The sequence below is a fragment of the Periophthalmus magnuspinnatus genome, chromosome 16 (assembly GCF_009829125.3).
Source record: "Periophthalmus magnuspinnatus isolate fPerMag1 chromosome 16, fPerMag1.2.pri, whole genome shotgun sequence".
Classification (NCBI taxonomy): Eukaryota; Metazoa; Chordata; class Actinopteri; order Gobiiformes; family Gobiidae; genus Periophthalmus; species Periophthalmus magnuspinnatus.
In genome coordinates, this window is record NC_047141.1 from 12,749,773 (window position 1) to 12,770,567 (window position 20,795).

Sequence of the window (20,795 nt, forward strand, 5' to 3'; positions counted from 1 at the left end):
TATAGAAGTAAAATACACTATGGGGGGCATAGTGTATTTGCCTGTAAAATCCTGTCTGTAGAGCAGTTTAAACCCAGACTAAAAACCCCCATTTGTTTCTCACTAGGCAGGATGTCTTGGTGTTTTATTGTTGTTTGCTTATGTGTCATATTTTATGAATATTTGTTATGCTGACTTTGTGTGAAGCACTTTGGGAAGCTTAAGTCATATTTTAAATGTCCTGTATAAATGAAATTGAATTAACTGCTATCACATAACATATTTAGATCACTATACAAGATCACTATTACCTTGCAAAATTTGTTTAATGAGTTTCATTTTGGATTTGACGTTCTGAGTCTCCCCTCCCTTTGCTCCCCACGCTAAGTCACTCCCCATTCAGAGCGCTATCACATTACAATCAGTGTGCATCCCGCAAATGAAACTACTGCACATCACATCAGGTTTGCGAAGTGTATCGTTTGGTATCATGCTTTTGTATATTTATGGAGAATTGTGTGGGAGAATGGATGACGTAGGCTTATGGATGGAGCATCGGACAGAATCTCACTGTTAACCGTAAGGAGGGTTTGAGTTAGTGCCTGGGAGAGATCACTAAATTACTCAAACATGCATGGATGACATATAACCTCTTCAGGCAAGTTTTCGAGAAGGGGACATTACAACCTGGTAGAAACTTCCATAAAAGTCTATTTTGCATAATACTCCCTGTTTAAGAAATATTCAAAGTTCTTTTTATCCTTGTAGTAGAGTTTTTTAGACATGTTCTTGAGCAGCCATCTGGCGCCATATTGTTAGTCACATTCGTGCCCTGAGGATCTGTTATGCTACACTGATATACAACAAAAGCAAGTGTTCTGAAACTTCCTTATTTTGCCTGAAGCAGCTCATCCTCCTGACATATGTATGTGGGTTTCCTTTGGTTGCCACGTGTGATAGTGTATCAAGGTCTGCCTCTGTTTTCTGCTGTAGACCTGTAGGAATACTTGTGATGTTAGAGTGTGTCACCCTATTGATTTCTGTCCAGCTTTAATGTCAGCACACCAGTTTAGCAGCGCAAACTCAAGAATGTCAACAAATATGGTGGCCTCAGCGTCAATTCAGTATAGATATGGTTCCCTGATTATTTTTCCAGATAAAAGGTATGGTATATGTTTCTACACCACAAAAATGCAACAAATAAATAGCAATTAACAAATGACTGTTTAAATCATTTTAAACTGATACATTTACCTTTATGAAAAATGTGACTAGCGTTATCACCAACAGAATCACTACATTAACTTGAGTAAACTGCCTGCACAGTTTGGATATTCCAAATATGGTGAATAAAAATATATATAAACAGTTGAAATAAAATAGAAATATATCATGGAAGTTTCAGGTTGAATTAAACTAAGAACCTTTGGCTTGGTAGCCCACTGGTTTCAAAAGAGGGATATTTCTAAGACTCACCAAACTGCTCTGTACTGGCTCAGTGTGTTCTGTCGCGTCCTGTTCTTGTCTTGGAACAAGGTTTCTTCTCAGCGTGTAAAAAGCACATATGCGATCTGCAGAATCTATTTCAACACTTTGTCATCAGTGCTTTTCACACCAGGGTTCTTAAAAGAAACCCACGCACAGGGTGAGGGCCGCTCTGTGCCCAGAGCCCAGATCTGCTCTAATTAGTTGTCCAGAAAAAGCTACAAATTGTTGGACCTGCAGTTTAATCGGTATATATCTCACTCGCTGGTGTTGTGCAGGGGTCAGTGGGTTCAGAAACACGCATATCTTCTCTGGTGGAGCGGCCCACACTGTTCGCTCATTAGCTCTAAAACAGAGCGTGAGTACTCAGCACCCCCCACAGCCACAAAAGCGTGAACTCAACGTACTCATTCGAATCTTAGTTTTGGAAAAGATACAAACCCGCCTACAGCTTTTCCTCCAAAACTGGTCCATAATGTGCACTCAACTGTTGGCTTGTGACACTAGAGCTTCCGAGAGTGAGCGCTTAAAATTCCACCCAAAAGTCATCAACACAACTACATCCCTTTGGCATTTGAAGAATAAACTGACAATAGAAATGCAAGAAAACTGAGGTTCATAAGGCTGCAAATGTTTTTGTATAATTTTTTTTTGCCAATGAGGTCGGACACCTGCAGATTTAAACGCTTGCGGAGGTGGCTTCTTTTTCCAGTTGAATGGGACGATTATGAATCACTCCAGGCCAGATATTTCAGAAGTCCATTGAGAGGAACTATTATCTCTCCCTAACATTGTAACATCATAGTGAGAGCTGTGCCTCTAGCCAGCCTCCATTATGCTCGCCCAGTGCCTTTACTTTGGAAGTGCCTTGTTATCTCTTTTTTACATCACTGCCTTGAGCTTCGATTGTTTCACATATCAGATACTTTTCTTCATCTGTTTGTTGGTCTTCTTGGAGTTGAGTAATCCTACAATGACACACTACTGACATTCAGCTACATTTCAGAATATTTTACTGATATACGTCTGCTCTGTGTAATTGTTTTTGGACCTTTATTGAAAAAAAACTTAAAAAGCAAAACAATGTGCCAGACATTCATCATTTTAGCAAAAAATATTCAGAAAAATAATACCACGGATATTTTTTTATGTATGGTTTAATAAAGCTAAGATGTACTATTTCTTAAACGTGCCAAAAACAGATGTTGGTTGTAATGTGTCATCTGCTGCATAGATATTTAAGTGGTGACTTAGTTGGTAATGTCAGATCCACTTATCCAAAGATTGGAGGCTTGAATCCCGCTCCTGTTTGCGTACACTGGTGTATGAATGTGTGTGTGAACGGGTGAGTGGTTCCTTGATGTTATGAGGTTTGAAGGCCTTGAAGGTGGAAAAGTGCTATATAAAAATGTGACCGGAGTAAAATACAACAGATTGCACCAACTATGTTTTTTTTTTTCAATTAACAAAACCCAAAACAGCTTGAAATGAAAGAAAATAACAATACACCCATAGCCTCACAAACTTGAAGGACACAGTGCTACTCACATTCAGTTGCGTCGAGCAGATTCACTTATGTAAGCAAGGATACTGCTTTCACACAAGGGCACTTCACACATCTGCTCTCACATAGATTTTGCGCACCCCCAAACATGCCAACAACAGCTTTTTGTGGATATCTTTCAAAAGACCTACAACTGAATTTTTAATCTCTTATCTGCAAGGACATGCTACTATTTAAAAATAAATACAACTCAGCCCGCTATTTGTATTCCTGGGCTTTGTTGACTTTGAATGCCTCTTAGTTTTTCCTTTAATTAGTTTTATGTTAATATTTGGGTGTTGATAATGAATAATGCTGATGGTCATACCACTTGTAGAGGGCTCCTGTCATTTAGTCAGTAGATTTTTGTCCTCTGATAGGGCTGAATAATTTGGGGGAAATGTAATTAGTTTTTGTGACAAGCTTTGCGATTGTGATTAGATTTGCAATTTATGTTTTAATATAAGTTCACATTTTAAACATGTCCAGAAGAATTCACAAAAAGACTGAGTTACACAACATATTTTGTTATTTTGGGAGGAAATTATGGTACTTTGAAAATTGCAGCCTTGTGTTTTGCCAATGGCGTCCATTTAAATTGTGATTTTGAACTTTAGGTACCTTAAGATTTGCCACTAATCTTAAAGTTCTATCTCTCATGTGAAAACAAAATTGAAAAAATAGCCTGTTCTCAAATACCTCCTATAACAGTAGGAGATAGAAAATTGTTTCAAGGCTATGCAGCATCCAATCTGTGTTCCAATTCCTCTCTTTCCTTTCCATTACCGTCGTATTTTTCTCTACACTCATTCACTCAAAATCATCTCCATCCTCACATCCCCATCTCTATTCACCAATGCGTATGCTGCCTCTTTGGTGACCCCCCTCATTTTAATCACTCACTTTGTATCCAGTTATTGATCTACCTGTGCCAAACGCCCTGCCAATGATTGTAACCAAAGAACAGTATCCAGCGCTATGTCCAACTGCTTTTTGTGCCCTCGGATACGAAGCACCCACCCATCCATTCGTGCGTGTGCTCTGGCTCTTTTGGATGAGCTTCTCTGGAGGTGGGTGGGCGGGCGTTGTGTTTGGCAGCTATCACGCCTATTGATTTGCGTTGTGTTGTGTGGTGATGATGGCTTGTTACAGCATCTGCGTGACCCCTGGCCCACCCATTCTTTGACCATGAGCAGTAAGCAACATCCAGACAGTGATATCGAGTATTAGCACTGTGAGGCAGCCCATGTGCTATTCAGACTGGATAGAATCATGTTGCATTCAAATCAACAAGAAACACAAAAGTGAATTGTGGTCAGAAAAATAAATGTCACTGGGGATACCTTTTGCGTCATACTGTAGAGATACACAATACACAAAGGCACAGAAAAAAATTTCTTCTTCCTGAAATCACTTGGCAACGGAAATAATGCACCATAGCAACAAACAGTATTGGTTCTTCGAAACTGTAATGAAAAAGATCAACCACTGCTCAGTCCTTGAAATGCTCTTCCATCGAGGTGTATAGAGCTAAACTAAATGATGGCAGTGATACCATGGGTCACACGCTTAAGCACACTAAGGAACTTTTAAGGGCACTGTATAACTTTTCTGGAATTAGCTTCAAGCATCTATTTGTTTTTTGTCTTTGCCTGAAATGTTCCACAGTGTGTCAAACTTGTCAGAGGGTTGATTCCTTGGAGGTAGATAAATTGAATGCCATAATGTGGACCATTGTTACCAAAGCAATAAGATTTATATGGCTACAAGCAGATGGCAGACCCTCCACAACAAACGTTACACAATCCATCTTTATTAAACCAGCAATTTATTAAGTTTTAATAAACCAGAATATCTGGTCAACCAGTTCAGAATATATGCAGGAAGAGTCTGTGTAATAGCCTGCACCTTTTGCTATGTAATCACTTTTGCCCGACACGCGATTGATAATTAGTAGTCTAGGTCGGTTCTTGTTTTCCTTGGGTAAAAGATGTATTTAAAGTCTGAAGTCAGCGCTGTTTTATCGCATTGATCTAAGAGGCCATTTGTCAATTTTTGCCTTAGCACAACCCAATCATTTTTCATCTTAATCTCATCTGCAGTATTTCATAAGCGCAGGGTCGCCAAATCCTTACAATGCACCTTTAAGTTTTAGAGACCTACTTTTTAGTTTGTTGGATTTGCATTGTAAGCGATCTTCAGGTACATTAATCTAGATGGTTTGGCTCTTTGAAGATATGTTTGAATTATGTCTTAGGCTATTTCAGAGCTCTGACACAGTAGAATAGTATGAGAGGATAAATCTGTCTTTCTCACATGTCTCTCATTGTCTCTTCCCACAGTCGAGCAGTTTGAGCATGCTCCTTGCCTGTTTTCCATTTCCCTCTGACATTTTCTTGATGATGTTCATAAATCTCTGCCCCCCTCCTCGGTTTCATCATGCTTCTTGATTAGTTTTGTAGACAGCTTTGAGTAAGGGACCTCATGTTCTAACATTTACCCAATCACGTATTTTTTTACTCACTTTCTTTTGGTGTCTCTGGTTGTAATGCCGCAAGAACACTGGGACATACTGGCATTATGAAAGATGGAGTAAGTTTCAAATGATTTCAGAGACATTTCCCAGTTTCATTCTGTGAGGCAGAACACTGTGCCGAGAGTGCAGCAGGCTATTTTTGTTCATATAAAATGACTACCTTTGTGAGCACCTGAAGATTCATTGATGCTACTTTTCTAATCATATTTTGTGAGCTCGCTGCTGCTCATGAAGGTGAAATCTGGTTGTTAATGGAGTAAAAATAACTCATACAGAAGTATGTAAGACAAAAGTATAAAAAGCATTTATCAAAAGTAGTTGATAAATGCATTGTGTTTCATGTCTGTTTCTGAACAGAAACACGGAAACTTGGGCTGTGTTCACACTGCCACTAGTTAAGTTTATGCTTGGGCCTGTGTGAACCCAACAGTCGCACTCTGGACTGCATTAAAAGCCTGCTCCAAGCACACTTGAAAAATGAAGTCTCAGAGCGGCTCCAATCGCACTCTGGAGCAGGGCAAGTGTGGTGTGAACACAGTCGACCTCAGGTCGACCAAGGTAGTCCATGGTGTAAAAAAGTGCTCAGATCATTGATATTTGTAAGAATGGACACTGCAGAGCTGCTGTTTGACACGTTTGTCTAATGAGGCAGTTTGGATCAACTTAATATCAGCGACAGTCTCCTCCTGCCTCTGTCTGCACAGGTGAGTCTGGGTCTGTCTTAATGTCATTCACAAAGCTTTTTCTCCTCCGCCACCAGTACAGGGGTACAGTCTTCATGCTGTATTTAGCCTTAGGTGAAAGAAAAGACCACTGTATATAGGGGACACAAGCATGTGTGTTCATATTCATGGGGCTCTGTCTGCTTGAAATGCTTTATCCCAGAAATAAGTTTGGTGGTCAGCTGACTCTCACGTGGCTCATGGTGCGTGTTTGGGGTGAATGATGCTTGGTGTATGGTGTACAAGGCCAACCCAAAAGTAAAGTAAACAGAACTAAATCTGGTCACATGTGTGAAAACAACTTTCATCCAAGACCCTACCCCAGATCAATAGCCTACTTATCAATATTGTCTGTTTTGTTGCCATTTTTTAAAGAGGAATATAACACTTCATTGTTAACACTTTACATGTTTAGATCACCATGTTACCTTTTATTGTTTTGAAAATGCTATATTCAACTTGTTGTTGAATATATGTTGTTTAATAATTCTCATTTTTGTTTTTGACACTCTGAGTCCCCCCTCCCCTTGCTCACTGCTCCCCCTTCAAAGCACTATAACAACACAGTTGACGTGCATTTCACTAATAAAACTACTGCACATCCCTTCAGGTTTGTGACGTTGTAGTGCATTGTTTTATATCATTCAGAATTGCTTTTCTAACCATAAGGAGGGGAGAGATCGCTAGATTACTGCAGCATGTATGATGAGATAAATAAATAAATCCTCTTCAGGCATGTTTTTGATGAGGGAACAATGTTATAACCTGGTAGAAAGCTTTAAGGAATACCAGTTAATGTTTTCTAATTGCATTATTAAAGTGTATTTGTATTTCATCTGTCCCCATCTTTTCTCCTAAAAAATGGCATATCATATAAATCACAGCAGCCGCATCTGTAATTTTCTCAACACAAATCCATTTCTCAATCCTATGTCCTGTACACTATGTGCCATCCATAGTAATGAGTTTTTAGAGTGAGGGGACTTGGAGCTTGTCAGAGGTAATCACATTCATGTTGTGTATTTCTCTGAGCCTTATTTGAACAAGCTCTCATGTTGTATCAATAATGGACACGATACAGTGAGAATAATACAGTCTTGTTCTTGAGGCTGGCTGCTCTCACTGAATGCACTGATTGCCTCATATACCTCTTGTCATGTAGATTTGATATGATTGAAATTTTGCATATAGGGCAAGTATATGTAATTAAATAAATCTTGTTAGGTGGAAAGTGAACTGTATTAAAGGGCCGGTATTCACTCTGTTTTCTGATCTATTTTTTAATGTTGCCAATCTCTACTGAACAAAAGGTAAAAGGTAGCTGTTAACTTGAAAACTACTACTACATGACATCACAAGGTGGCACAGAGCATTTTGAGCTTTGGAGATGTACTAGACTAATAATATAGGGTTACTCAAACGTCTGAATGAAACAAAACACAACTCTGGTACCCTTTGATGAGATAACAGCATTATAACATGACTGACTTCAAGCTCAGAAGAATCCATTTTGTGTAATAAAGGACCTTTAAGTATTTGTGGAAGCCTGTTATTGCAATAGTTGATCTCATTTCTGTGACTAATATTTGTGTACTATTTTGTCTCAGATGAATAGAACCACTGTATAAACTTTTGCTTAGCTTTTCTGTAAATTGATTAAAGTTTACTTGAACAGACCAGGTGCTGTAGGACAAATTCATTTAATGGTGTTTACAAGCTCACAAAAGTCAAACGAAACTAGAGCATTGCCGGAATCCATCTGTTGAAGTTTATGTTTGGATTTTTCTGAATTTATTAACTTCCTTTCAGATGCTGCCAAGCTAATTGTGTGTGCTAAGCGTGTGTCGCTGCAGGCACAGATACTGCGATTGGAGAGAAAAGAGTTCTTGCTCCCTGTCTGCTTCCTATTTTAACACATCAAAGACACCTCACTTGTGCTCATGGAGATGGGAGGTGAACAGAAGCCCTCCCCAAACACTTTCTTCCTGGCACAGTCTTATCAGTTACTCCTGCTTTTCTTCCCCTGACTTTACAAATCTTTAATTTAGGGAGGCGATTGCTACGTGAATGTCAATTTTATTGTTAGCCAGTGTGCTTTTCACATGTGTGTCTTTAATCAGTTTCAGATCAATATGCTATCTTTGCCAATGCCTTGAGGTATTGCCAGTTTAATTAGAGCTGGGATGGACAGATGCTAGTGTTGGTATTCCCTCTGACTTGTGTGTTTGCTGTGTTTGTGCCGCAGATGATGAAGTTTGCCTGGGACAACTACAAACGCTACGCCTGGGGCAAGAACGAGCTGCGACCTTTGACCAGGAACGGCCATATTGGCAACATGTTTGGTGAGTAATTAACATTTGAAAGAAACAATTTCCTGATTTTCAGCTGGTCAGTAAGTAAACACTAAGTAAGTCAGTAAGTAAGTCAGTAAGTAAACATTATCCAAATACGATAGACGGAACCTTACACATTTTTAACATGGTATAAACACACAAGATATACACAAGATAGATAGAATGGATATGACACAAGCATAATTTTAATTGGCAGTACCAATTCAGGATTCCCAAGTGAGAACATTATTACTTTTTTGGAGATCAAGTCAACAGGTATTTTACTGCTAAAACCGGAGAGCAGATAATTTTTGCACAAGTGGTCCCAGGCTTGATGTCTTTTTGTCCATCGGCTGTCCATAATGAGAGCGCATGACCAATCAAACTGATGTGTTTGTCCCCTGGGGCATCCAGCCTCCAGGCACTTCCTGACATTTACTGGGTAATATGTTTGGCAGACACGGAGACAATACCCTACATGGCCCCAAATAATCACACAGGTGGTCAATAGTGTTAGCGAGTAGGTCTGTCACAATAATTACTATATTGACTTGATCCTTCAGTAAATGGTAGACGGAAAAGTGATTTTTAAGGCTCAGTGTTTATCGTGGGTAGTATTCCTTGTATTAATAGGTATGTTTCTGTCATTTTTCTGTACTGAAATAAGATTAGTGATGTAAATTAGAGATGTAGTGGGATGAATAAAAATAAAAGGTACAAATTTACTCTAAAGTTAAGACAGGGGCGGTGCTATGATCTTCAATGTGGGCGCTTGCTTAACAAGTTAATTTAGAGCCTTTTAACAGTGGAGCGTACCCCCCACTCCTACCATGTTTGCTTTGTTCTTTTAAACATGTATAAATATAGTTAGCCCCTGTAATGATTTATAAAGACTAATATGGAATTCTTTTTTTATTGGAGTCTCATTTCGGACAACACTTTTAGTCAAGATTGGTTGTGCTCTGAAAGTGGGGCAAAAATCTTTGGGGGAGCTATGTAGGTTCATTGACCATTGTAAGGTAGGCCAGGGCCCCTCAAGCTGCATTTTCCTTGAAACTGAATGGGTCAAACCATTTAAGTTTTTTTTTTACCAGAAAACAAAACGGGCGGGTGCGGAGAGATCCGGGCGGCGGTCGAAGGCGGGGACCTCGACGACCGGATCTCCGGACATGGAGACTAGCTCTGGGGACGTGGAATGTCACCTCGCTGGGGGGGAAGGAGCCTGAGCTTGTGCGGGAGGTTGAGCTTTACCGGCTAGATATAGTCGGCCTCACTTCCACGCACAGCCTGGGGTCTGGAACCCAACTTCTTGAGAGGGGTTGGACTCTCCATTTCTCTGGCGTTGCCCGCGGGGAGCGGCGGCGAGCTGGTGTGGGCTTGCTCATTGCCCCACAGCTCAGCCGCTGCGTGTTGGGGTTCACTCCGGTGAACGAGAGGGTCGCGTCCCTGCGCCTTCGGGTCGGGGACAGGTCTCTCACTGTTGTGTCGGCCTACGGGCCAAACAGCAGTGCGGAGTACCCGGCCTTCTTGGAGTCCCTGGGAGGGGTACTAGACAGTGCACCAACCGGGGACTCCGTTGTTCTCCTGGGGGACTTCAACGCCCATGTGGGTAATGACAGTGACACTTGGAGGGGCGTGATTGGGAGGAACGGCCTCCCCGATCTGAACCCGAGCGGTGTTTTGTTATTGGACTTCTGTGCTAGTCACAGCTTGTCCATAACAAACACCATGTTCGAGCACAAGGGTGTCCATCGGTGCACGTGGCACCAGGACACTCTAGGTCGGAGGTCGATGATCGACTTTGTTGTCGTGTCATCTGACCTCCGACCGCGTGTCTTGGACACTCGGGTGAAGAGAGGGGCTGAGCTGTCAACTGATCACCACCTGGTGGTGAGTTGGATCCGCTGGCGGAGGAGGAAGCCGGACAGACCTGGCAGGCCCAAGCGCATTGTGAGGGTCTGCTGGGAACGTCTGGCGGAGCCCTCTGTCAGGGGGGTCTTCAACTCCCACCTCCGGGAGAGCTTCTCCCTGATCCCGGGGGAGGTTGGAGACATGGACTCCGAGTGGGCCATGTTCTCCACCTCTATTGTCGATGCGGCTGCTCGTAGCTGTGGTCGTAAGGTCTGTGGTGCTTGTCGCGGCGGCAATCCCCGAACCCGGTGGTGGACACCGGAAGTAAGGGATGCCGTCAAGCTGAAGAAGGAGTCCTATCGAGCCCTGTTGGCTCGTGGGACTCCTGAGGCAGCTGATGAGTACCGGCGGGCCAAGCGTGCCGCAGCTCGGGCGGTCACAGAGGCAAAAACTCGGGGTTGGGAGGAGTTCGGGGAGGCCATGGAGGAGGACTATCGGACGGCCTCAAAGAGATTCTGGCAAACCGTCCGACGCCTCAGGAGGGGGAAGCAGTGCTTCACCAACACTGTTTACAGTGCGGGTGGAGAGCTGATGACCTCGACTGGGGATGTTGTCGGGCGGTGGAAGAAATACTTTGAGGATCTCCTCAATCCCACTGTCACGTCTTCCAAGGAGGAAGCAGAAACTGGGGACCCAGAGGCGGACTCATCCATCACCCTGGCTGAAGTCACTGAGGTGGTTGGCAAGCTCCTCGGTGGCAAGGCTCCGGGGGTGGACGAGATCCGTCCTGAGTACCTCAAGTCTCTGGATGTTGTGGGGCTGTCTTGGCTGACACGTCTCTGCAACATCGCGTGGCGGTCGGGGACAGTACCTGTGGAATGGCAGACCGGGGTGGTGGTCCCTCTGTATAAGAAGGGGGACCGGAGGGTGTGTTCCAATTACAGGGGAATCACACTCCTCAGCCTTCCCGGTAAGGTCTATTCCAGGGTACTGGAGAGGAGAATCCGACCGATAGTCGAACCTCGGATTCAGGAGGAGCAGTGTGGTTTTCGTCCTGGTCGTGGAACACTGGACCAGCTCTATACTCTTCATCGGGTCCTCGAGGGTTCATGGGAGTATGCCCAACCAGTCCACATGTGTTTTGTGGATCTGGAGAAGGCATTCGACCGTGTCCCTCGTGGTGTCCTTTGGGGGGTGCTCTGGGAGTATGGGGTCCGGGGCTCTTTGCTAAGGGCTGTCCAGTCCCTGTATGACCGGAGCAGGAGCTGTGTTCGCATTGCCGGCAGTAAGTCAGCATGTTGGACGCCGCCAGGGCTGCCCTTTGTCACCGGTTCTGTTCATTATATTTATGGACAGAATTTCTAGGCGCAGCCAGGGGCCGGAGGGGGCCTGGTTTGGGAACCACAGGATTTCATCTCTGCTGTTTGCAGACGATGTTGTCCTGATGGCTTCTTCGAGCCAGGACCTGCAGCAGGCACTGGGGCGGTTTGCAGCCGAGTGTGAAGCGGCTGGGATGAGAATCAGCTCCTCCAAATCCGAGGCCATGGTTCTCGACCGGAAAAAGGTGGTTTGCTCTCTCCGGGTGGGTGGTGAGTCTCTGCCCCAAGTGGAGGAGTTCAAGTATCTCGGGGTCTTGTTCACGAGTGAGGGAAGGATGGAGCGGGAGATTGACAGGCGGATCGGTGCAGCGTCTGCAGTGATGCGGTCGCTGTATCGGTCCGTTGTGGTAAAGAAGGAGCTGAGCCGGAAGGCGAAGCTCTCGATTTACCGGTCAATCTACGTTCCTACCCTCACCTATGGTCATGAGCTTTGGGTAATGACCGAAAGGACAAGATCGCGGATACAAGCGGCTGAAATGGGCTTCCTCCGCAGAGTGGCCGGGCGCACCCTTAGGGATAGGGTGAGGAGCTCGGTCACACGGGAGGAGCTCGGAGTAGAGCCGCTGCTCCTACACGTTGAGAGGAACCAGCTGAGGTGGCTCGGGCATCTGCTCAGGATGCCTCCTGGACGCCTCCCTAGGGAGGTGTTCTGGGCATGTCCCACCGGGAGGAGGCCCCGGGGAAGACCCAGGACACGCTGGAGGGACTATGTCTCTCAGCTGGCCTGGGAACGCCTTGGGGTCCCACCGGAGGAGCTGGAGGACGTGTCCGGGGTGAGGGAAGTCTGGGGAGTCCCTGCTTAGACTGCTGCCCCCGCGACCCGGCCCCGGATAAGCGGAAGAAAATGGATGGATGGATGGAAAACAAAACTAGAAAATACAAAAACGTCTCTTTTGTTTGATAAACCTAGATTTTTCCATGAAGGAATACCCCTAAGAGAATAGACTTGTAACATCTGTATGCAGAATTTAATTTGCATGTGATTTTTTGCCTGGGTGGAGGGGACTTACACCTGTCTGCTCAAAGACACTTTAATTGGAGACACATCCCGATTGTCCAGAAGCCCTCTGCACTGGAGCATAGCAGTCACCTCTCCCACAGAGCCACAGGGAAATCCCACTAAATCTCTTTATAACACACACATCAGCGGCTAATAAGACTTCGGTCTCCGGCACCTCCGCCACATCTTCAGGGAGGCAGGATTATGAAGGTGGTGATGTAACCTGTTGTTATTCCCTTCCTTTCGACACACTTATTTTATAGCAGAGGGATGCTTTGACTGAGCGCTCCTTATATCGCGTGATCATGGGGTGTTCACTTCAGAGCGCCAGTGTCTTATAGAGGCTACAGCGAGCTTTTGTGAAAATCCAGATCTGAAGAAGGCTGGGTTATCTTCAAAGTCTGTCTCACAACTAGAGTCAGACACTTTAGCGTGTTCAGGTGAAGTTTATCCTAACTTTTTCAATCTTTTAGCTTATTTATAGTGGCAAATACCATAAATATATTGTTGGTGTTTGGATGTATGATGTATGCTTTAGTGTTGATTTATTCAGAGAGTGCAGAGTAAATAGAATATGCAAAGTGTGACATTTTAATTATTATTTTGTTATTTAGGGCTGAACGATTTTGGAAAAATATCTACTGGGGATTTTTATGATAGGCATTGCGATTGAAATTAGATTTGTGATTTTTGTTTTTTATTAAAAGGATTCTGTTCAAAGTTGACATTTTAAGCACATCTAGTAGAAGAGAACAGCACTGTATGAAGTGTATCTATAAGGGACTACTTCAAAAACTGCCAGAATACCTCACCTGCTTGTTAATCATTGATGCCGAAACATTCAATACCAGATTACATGACTGCATAAAGCTAAGGATTAGCCGCACCAAAACTGAGATGGGAAAGAGGCTTTAACTGTTTTGCCTCACAAAAATGGAATACAGTCCAAGGAAAAGCAAAACTGGATACTTTGATGACACAATCGCAATTTAATAATCTGGTAACAAGCTTTTATACACACACCTGCACCTGTTTTTCTTCTATTCTAAAATATTAATGATATTTTAAGACCACCGTGTGCAGAGTACCCAGACATTGTATATGAGGCAAGATATGTAAGGTAAAGTACATTTCACAGATACTTCACACTGCAGGGGCAACCTGTGAGAAGCAGTGGGTGACTAAATTGCAACCCAAGCAAGGCTAACATTATTATTTTTTTCTGTCGCAGTTTATGAAAAGATACCTCTTTAACAAAATATAAACGCCTTATTTATTCTGCTGATCGAGGGGCATCATTAGAAGCAGACACCAGCCAAGGACGCATAGGCTAATGGCTTGTTCCGCTGTCAGTAATAATATAGGAGGTATGGCAGCGACCATGATGAAAGATAGTAGTGATTTGTTTGTGTAAGGCTTTATTAAGTAACGTCTCTAGCTGGAGGGCAAAGGGGAGTCTCCAAGCACCAAAAGCACCAATGATAACTCTGCAAATGAGACTGGACAGTTTCTCAGCAGGTATTTAGGAAAAACTCACACAAAGAGGAAGGTGAAAAAACAACAAACATTTATGATAAAAAAAAAAATAATGTTGGTTCTGGTCTGAACTTCTAGATCTCTCTTTGTAGTCTACTAAAACAAAATATATGTCAAAAGATCATGCCAATTTATCTGATGCATCATTTACCAAAATGCAAAATTAGTGTTTTTATCTTGAGTTTTTGGTCTAGAGAAAACTAAAATTCTTACGATAAAGAATCTCTTCAAAACATAAAATATTGGCCTACATTTACAATTGCTAAAAAGCTCCACTAGTTAAATTCAACTCAGAGGCATTACATTATAATTCAGATTTCCCTACATCCATTTTCTGAGCTTTTGGGGCAAAGGTTTCTGAAAATACGCTATACATCTTTCTTATGCTAATTGCTTTTATTATCTACATACAGCCTTGCACCATGCCTCCCACCTTAATGCATCCACATGATATGCAAACATTATAAGCGTGGGAAGAAGAAGCCATTTGTCACTGAGTGCCATGTGTATGGTATACTTGGCTGCGTTTATGGATGTTTATACCACAGTATGGCTAATCCTATACGCAAATATCTTCCAGTTGGTTTTAAGCAGGCATTATTTTCCTGACCGCACAGGGCTTTATCTCCACTATGAGACAGAAGGAGAGAGAGAAAGGCCAGTAAATGTCACATTGTGGGGGGAAACAGGAAGCCAGGTATGAAATTGGATGTTGTGTTCTTTAATTTAATCCCTAGAGTAAACAGATATGTGGTGAGATTGTATCTAGTCCTCACAAATTCGTCAGAAGCTTGTCACCTCACCGAAAAGTACCCCTCTCTCTCTCTCTCTTTCTCTCTCTTTCTCTCCCTTTCTCTCTCTCCCTCAAGCCAAACCACAGGGAGACAGATAGACCTGCAGGTTCTCTGGCACATCTTCACTTGTACTATCATTTACCTTGAAGTCTTTTCCTAATTCATTTCTATTTTTAACTAATTCTCCTGGCCATGACCCTTAAGCACTCATTATTTTAAAGCTCCTATATTAAGCTTTATTCTTGCCTTTTAAACTATTCAGAAACCACTTTTCTTGCGTCTTCAAACACCAAAGCCTTGTGTAGGGATGTCAATATTATTAGGTTAATTGATCATTGTGACAGTATAATGATAACTAAATAATAATCGTGAGTGACACTTTTGTAAGCAAATTGAAATCATTTCCATTCAGTCTATACTGCAAAAAAGTACAGTTCATGTAAAGTATTTTTTATCTGTCAGTTTATGTCAGCTTAACTTGCCTTTGTCATTCATAAAATTGTGTTTCAAAATTGTTATCGAACATGTCAGATAACAGAAATGAAAGTGACGCTAAAAACATTGGCAACTATTGGAGATCGGCTGATATGTATTTTATTTTATTTTTTTCCATGGCCGATTCCGATTGTTTAGAGACCAACTGATGGCCAATAACGTCAGTCGATTTTGAAAAGCTTTGTGTGTATTTTTTAGGCAGCAGATCGACCAAAACAAAATATCGACCTGTGCTGGAGATTTATGCCTGATTGCCGATATGTTAAAGAGCCTAAATATCGGCCAAATATATCGGCCAACCAATATATCAGTTTATCTTTTGTAACTATTATCAAAGTTTGTTTCATAGACTGTTTGGAATATTTGAGCACTAAACTGAACAGAAGAAGTCTGTTGAAGGTGTATGGAAAACACAGAAGAGCTTAACGGAGCTTTACCAGAGTAATCTTAAAAAACAATTTGCAGTGGTCCAAAGTTATTCCTCATCCGCATCCTAGCGGACTTATTTTGACCTCAAGAGCTGCTTATACAATATACCTGTACTTGGACTAGACATGGATTATAATGTGCTGACATATTGCAGTGCAGAGTTGGTATTTATCAAAGATAATTGTGATGATAGAACATATATTGATCATGGTAGAACATTTAAAAAGATGGTAATATTGTGAGCACGTAGAGCATAACCTTCTTAAATCTGTGTAAAGGTTAATTGGAAGATGCCGTGTGAGCTTTTTTCACTTCAGAAAGTTAGGTCAACAATATGGACAAATTAACTTGATTGTGCAACCCATTCCGTCATTTTCCTCTTCGTAATTTCAATACAGAAGGTTTTTGGGGCGCATTACGAGTTTTTTGTTTTACATGCAAGGCAATTAGAAAGAGAAAAGTGGGCCATTTACAGCGGTTTAATATTCTCCCTTTGTATGCGATCACAGTGACAACAAAGGAGGTTAAAATAAGCATACTCATTTACATAGAATCATTTGTAGTCAGCACTTTGCACTATAGAAACAATATAAAGTTACACTGAGTCTTTCTTGTAACTTGTTTTGCAATAACAGCAGAGGTCCAAGCCCTTCTGCTTTGGGCCTAGGTGGGCCGTAAATTGGTAAATAATCACATTTTTCTATAGCGGTTTTTCATCTTCAAGAAGCCACTGAACTGTTCACACACACATTCATACACCGGTGTACACAGACTATGGGGGCAAGCTGGATTAAGTGTCTTGCTCAAGGACACAATGACAGCATTCATCAATGGGAGCTGAAATCACAGCTCGAACCTGTGAATCAGTAGATCTGACTGCTCTACCAATTATGTCTTTTTTTTGTTTGTTTTTTTATGTTGAGAGCAGGAATCTGAACGGCCAACCTTTGGATCAGTGGATAAACTCTTTGTTATGCCTGGCTTTGGTGCACAATAATATGGGAGACAAGACCGAAGGTAAACACGGTCAAAAGGAATTTGTTAACAACAAAAGTAAGTGCAATGGAGATGAACAGAAACAAGGCACGAGGTTGTGAGTATGTTGGAATCAGTAGTGTAATGCAGTGTGTGTGTATTGCAAATGAAAATGGTGCATGTGCGGTATGGGAGGAGTGCATAAAACAAAAGACAAACTGAAATGTGCAATAACGAGACGGGCATTGCTTGGATCCAGCATCAGGCAAAGCAGGTCATGGCAGGCCCAGCGGGAGCGCGAAGAGAGCGCGTGCACACCTCATCAGGCTTTTACTATCCCGCATCACAGGTGGGAGGGGCAGCAGGCAAGTGAGGAGACCAGGCAAAGTGGAGAGGGGCAGCAGGGCGCAGCACAATAACAGCTTACAAAAAATATACCAGAATAGAAACTGGAATTCTGTCATCTTGACAAAAGTTGCTATCCATACACTTTCACATTTACCTTGCAAACCCAGAATGATATCTGTATTTCTTTTTATACAGATAGATATTAGTCAGGTCCCCATTGCCATATGACACACCTTGAGCCCGACCATACGTTAATGTGCAATCATATTTGTTTTTTTCAGTGGTGCGTTTGAAACAAAGGAGCTCGTTGGTCACCTATAACCTACAAACAAAATGTCATTTCTCTCACCTCAGATTTACAGAGTTTACTGCTTTGCTCATTGATTGTGCAGAAATCTGTGTTGTTTTTTTTAACTTTTTTTTTTCTTATAAGCAACCATATTTATTTTGCTATGGGTGGGCCACATGTGTCCCTGATTGGCTACTCTGCCGGACCATCATGCCCGTCTGAAAATTAAGTATTGTGAAGTGTGTATTCTGGATCCCAGGAAACCTTCATTGGACTTAATAATGCAGTTATTGAAACCTTAGTAATGGGAAGTTAGTTAAATTGAATTGCCGTATATTATGTTTATTGACTTTAAACAGCATATTTGTGACAATAACCAGAGCCTTTTTCATTTGTGTGATTGAGTCTGTACCACGTGTGATATTCATACATTTGCAGCTGTCCTGTGAAGAGTGTATAATGAAATGTTATGATATGTGGGCATTGCTAATGTCCCACACCTTTAAAATTACCTCAGGTACTAGCAGCAGTATTTGGTGATGATATTTTCAGCACATTGAGCGTGACGTACATAAATCAGTGTAAAGGTCAATTGGAAGATGTGTGGGCTGTCGTGTGAGCTGTTATTAACGCTCAGGAACTATAAATTGCTGAGCAGGAGGGGCGCTCTGGCATTAAAAGTGAAAGCCGCTGTCAGTGAGCAGTAGACAAGGGTAGCCATAGTGGATTGTTTGGGGTCATGAACATGTTGACACATTTGTTCCAATTTTTGTCATTCCTTAAAATTAGCATTATTAGCATATAAAGAGAAGAGATGGTTTATTAATTATCGGCAATATCGGAGGAATTTCACAGATATCGGTATCTGTCCGAATAGAAAATGTATCCGATATTTGGCACCGAAATGTTTTATGCTGTCCTCCAGTCTGTTTGGGCCATGTGTCAGTACCAGTTTGCCCAAGGTGTTTCAGATTTGTCAATTTGAAGAGACTAATGTGTGAAAATATGAATTTCTATGTTTATCTATGTTTTCCATTGTTATTATTTTTTTTATTAATTTGTAAACCTCACTATAACACATCATAAATGTGGTCTTTGCGATGAATTTTAAAATCTTAATATCAGTATTAGCAAGAAATCGGCTATCAGCCATAGTAGCAAGACAAATACTGGATACCCGTATCGGCAAAAAAGAAAATCTATATTTGACCATCCAAATAAAGCTAACAAAAATACTAAATAGAAGAGTGCTGGACCAATTCCAGCATTGGATTCTTTTGTTTTGTCCTTGGGCAAGACATTTCACCAACCTTGCCGGACACGATTCTGATAGTGGTGTTTTTGTTGGTTGTCCTTGATGAAGGAAAAACAGTTAAAGGCTAGCTGTCTTTGCCAAAGTACAGTACTTTCCACTATGTACTTAAAACTGTGGAGAGATTGAATAATGTGCCAAAATGCAATGAGTAATGAGTGTCAACAGTGATACAGTGCAATCACTCAAATCACACGTTTATAAGCCTATTAAAATGATTTACACCGAGGAATTACAACTACAAGTTAACAGCCACCTTTTAGGCTTCTCTGTTGATTTTTTCCCCATTGAAATTCAGGAAAGTTAGATCTCACTGAAAGGCCACAGTCTTTGATTATGTAGCAAGAAAGTGTGTTAGAGAAAGTCAAATCAGAGCTAATATTAAGTGATGTTGCAGACCATGGGAATGCCTCCCTTAGGTAAATGTGAGTAGCTCCACTGTAATAAGCAGTTCAAGAGTGTCAGAGTCACATCAGGACGCTCGTAACAGTGCTGGGCTGTGGAGCCAAAGCTATGAGTGCAGTGAATTATTTGGAATGTCTCGCTCCCAAAGCTCTTGTGCCCTACTTTTATATGGGGGAGCATTAACCAAGAGTCAGTAGTGTTGACTTTGTATTTTCATCTTATTCTGGGGCACGACTAAATGGTGCCCTGAGCTGACAGCTTCAACGATAATGATGTAAAACACAAAAGAGGTCCTGAGGAGGTCATTAGCGTGCATATAGTACATGCATTATCATTAGCTAAAGCGGGGGAGGTGCTGAATCTTAAAATTTACCACTTAAGGTGTTTTGAGGCAGAATTTTTCTCTTCTTGAATTATTACTTGGACTAATTATATTATGCATTCTGGCTATAACAATTCTGTCACACAGGTTGCGGTTATAGCCAGGGATGAAAAATAGATCAGCTTTTCCTGACCAGCCAGTCCATTTTACATTCTGTTCAAGGGTCTGGAATTGGACCATAGAGCGTGAAAAACCTCTGTCCTAAATTGAGACGGTCCAAACGCCATCACCACTGAACTGCCTCTGGAAAATTCTCATATCATTCAGAACAAAATATACAACTTTTTTAACTGAGATACATTGTACAAATCAACAGTTTCTCTGTGTTGTTTTGCCTTTTTTATGTATAAGTTGCTATGTTTGTCTTGATGCAAACATACTATGCTTCTCTCTGATTGGTTAATCTGCCTGTCCATTACACCCGCTATAACTGGGGAGACATGGGGAGATATGGTTCCAGACACACTCATTTTTGTAAAGTTTTGTCAAAGTGTGGTTCTGGCTGGCCACAAATTTTCTGGATATAGTGCTGCCCTTGTCGCAATTCATTTGGGTCAATGATTTACAGCTCTGGATTTGTATTCAATGAAAATAAGAATTGTGCTTTCCAAGGAGAACTGATGTTATAATATATGCTTAACATAAACTGCTAGGGGAAATCCACTATCAGACTTTTCCATTTTATGGTTTTGATGATTTATTTGGAGTATTTCTTTTACTCCTGACTTTCTTCTCTGTGTGTCCACACTGTTCTCCCTCTTCCCAGCAGCAATGACGTAGCCCCTCCCCACAATCCCCAGCTCTTTGCAGACTCACAGCGCTCTCCTATCTTCTTTCTGAATACTGAAACTATTTTATATAAATGTCTCAACGGAGCAAAACTCTGTCTGAAAAAATTATTGCTATAGTCGCTTGTGAATTACAAGCGCCTTTATTTAATGACACATAAAGCCAGTTCATAAAAAGTTCATATTTTTGTCACCCTTGGGTCTATCAACGTCA

The 20,795-nt window shown here is 41.8% G+C and overlaps 1 protein-coding gene across 1 annotated transcript in view; it reads left to right on the forward strand.

Annotated features, from left to right (window-relative positions):
- Positions 1 to 20,795, forward strand: part of LOC117384466 (mannosyl-oligosaccharide 1,2-alpha-mannosidase IA) — a 201,466-nt gene that overhangs the window by 80,025 nt on the left and 100,646 nt on the right. Inside the window, exon 3 of the mRNA XM_033981793.2 lies at positions 8,511 to 8,607. Within this exon, the coding sequence (XP_033837684.1) occupies positions 8,511 to 8,607 (97 nt within the window). The remainder of the gene's footprint in view (positions 1 to 8,510; positions 8,608 to 20,795) is intronic.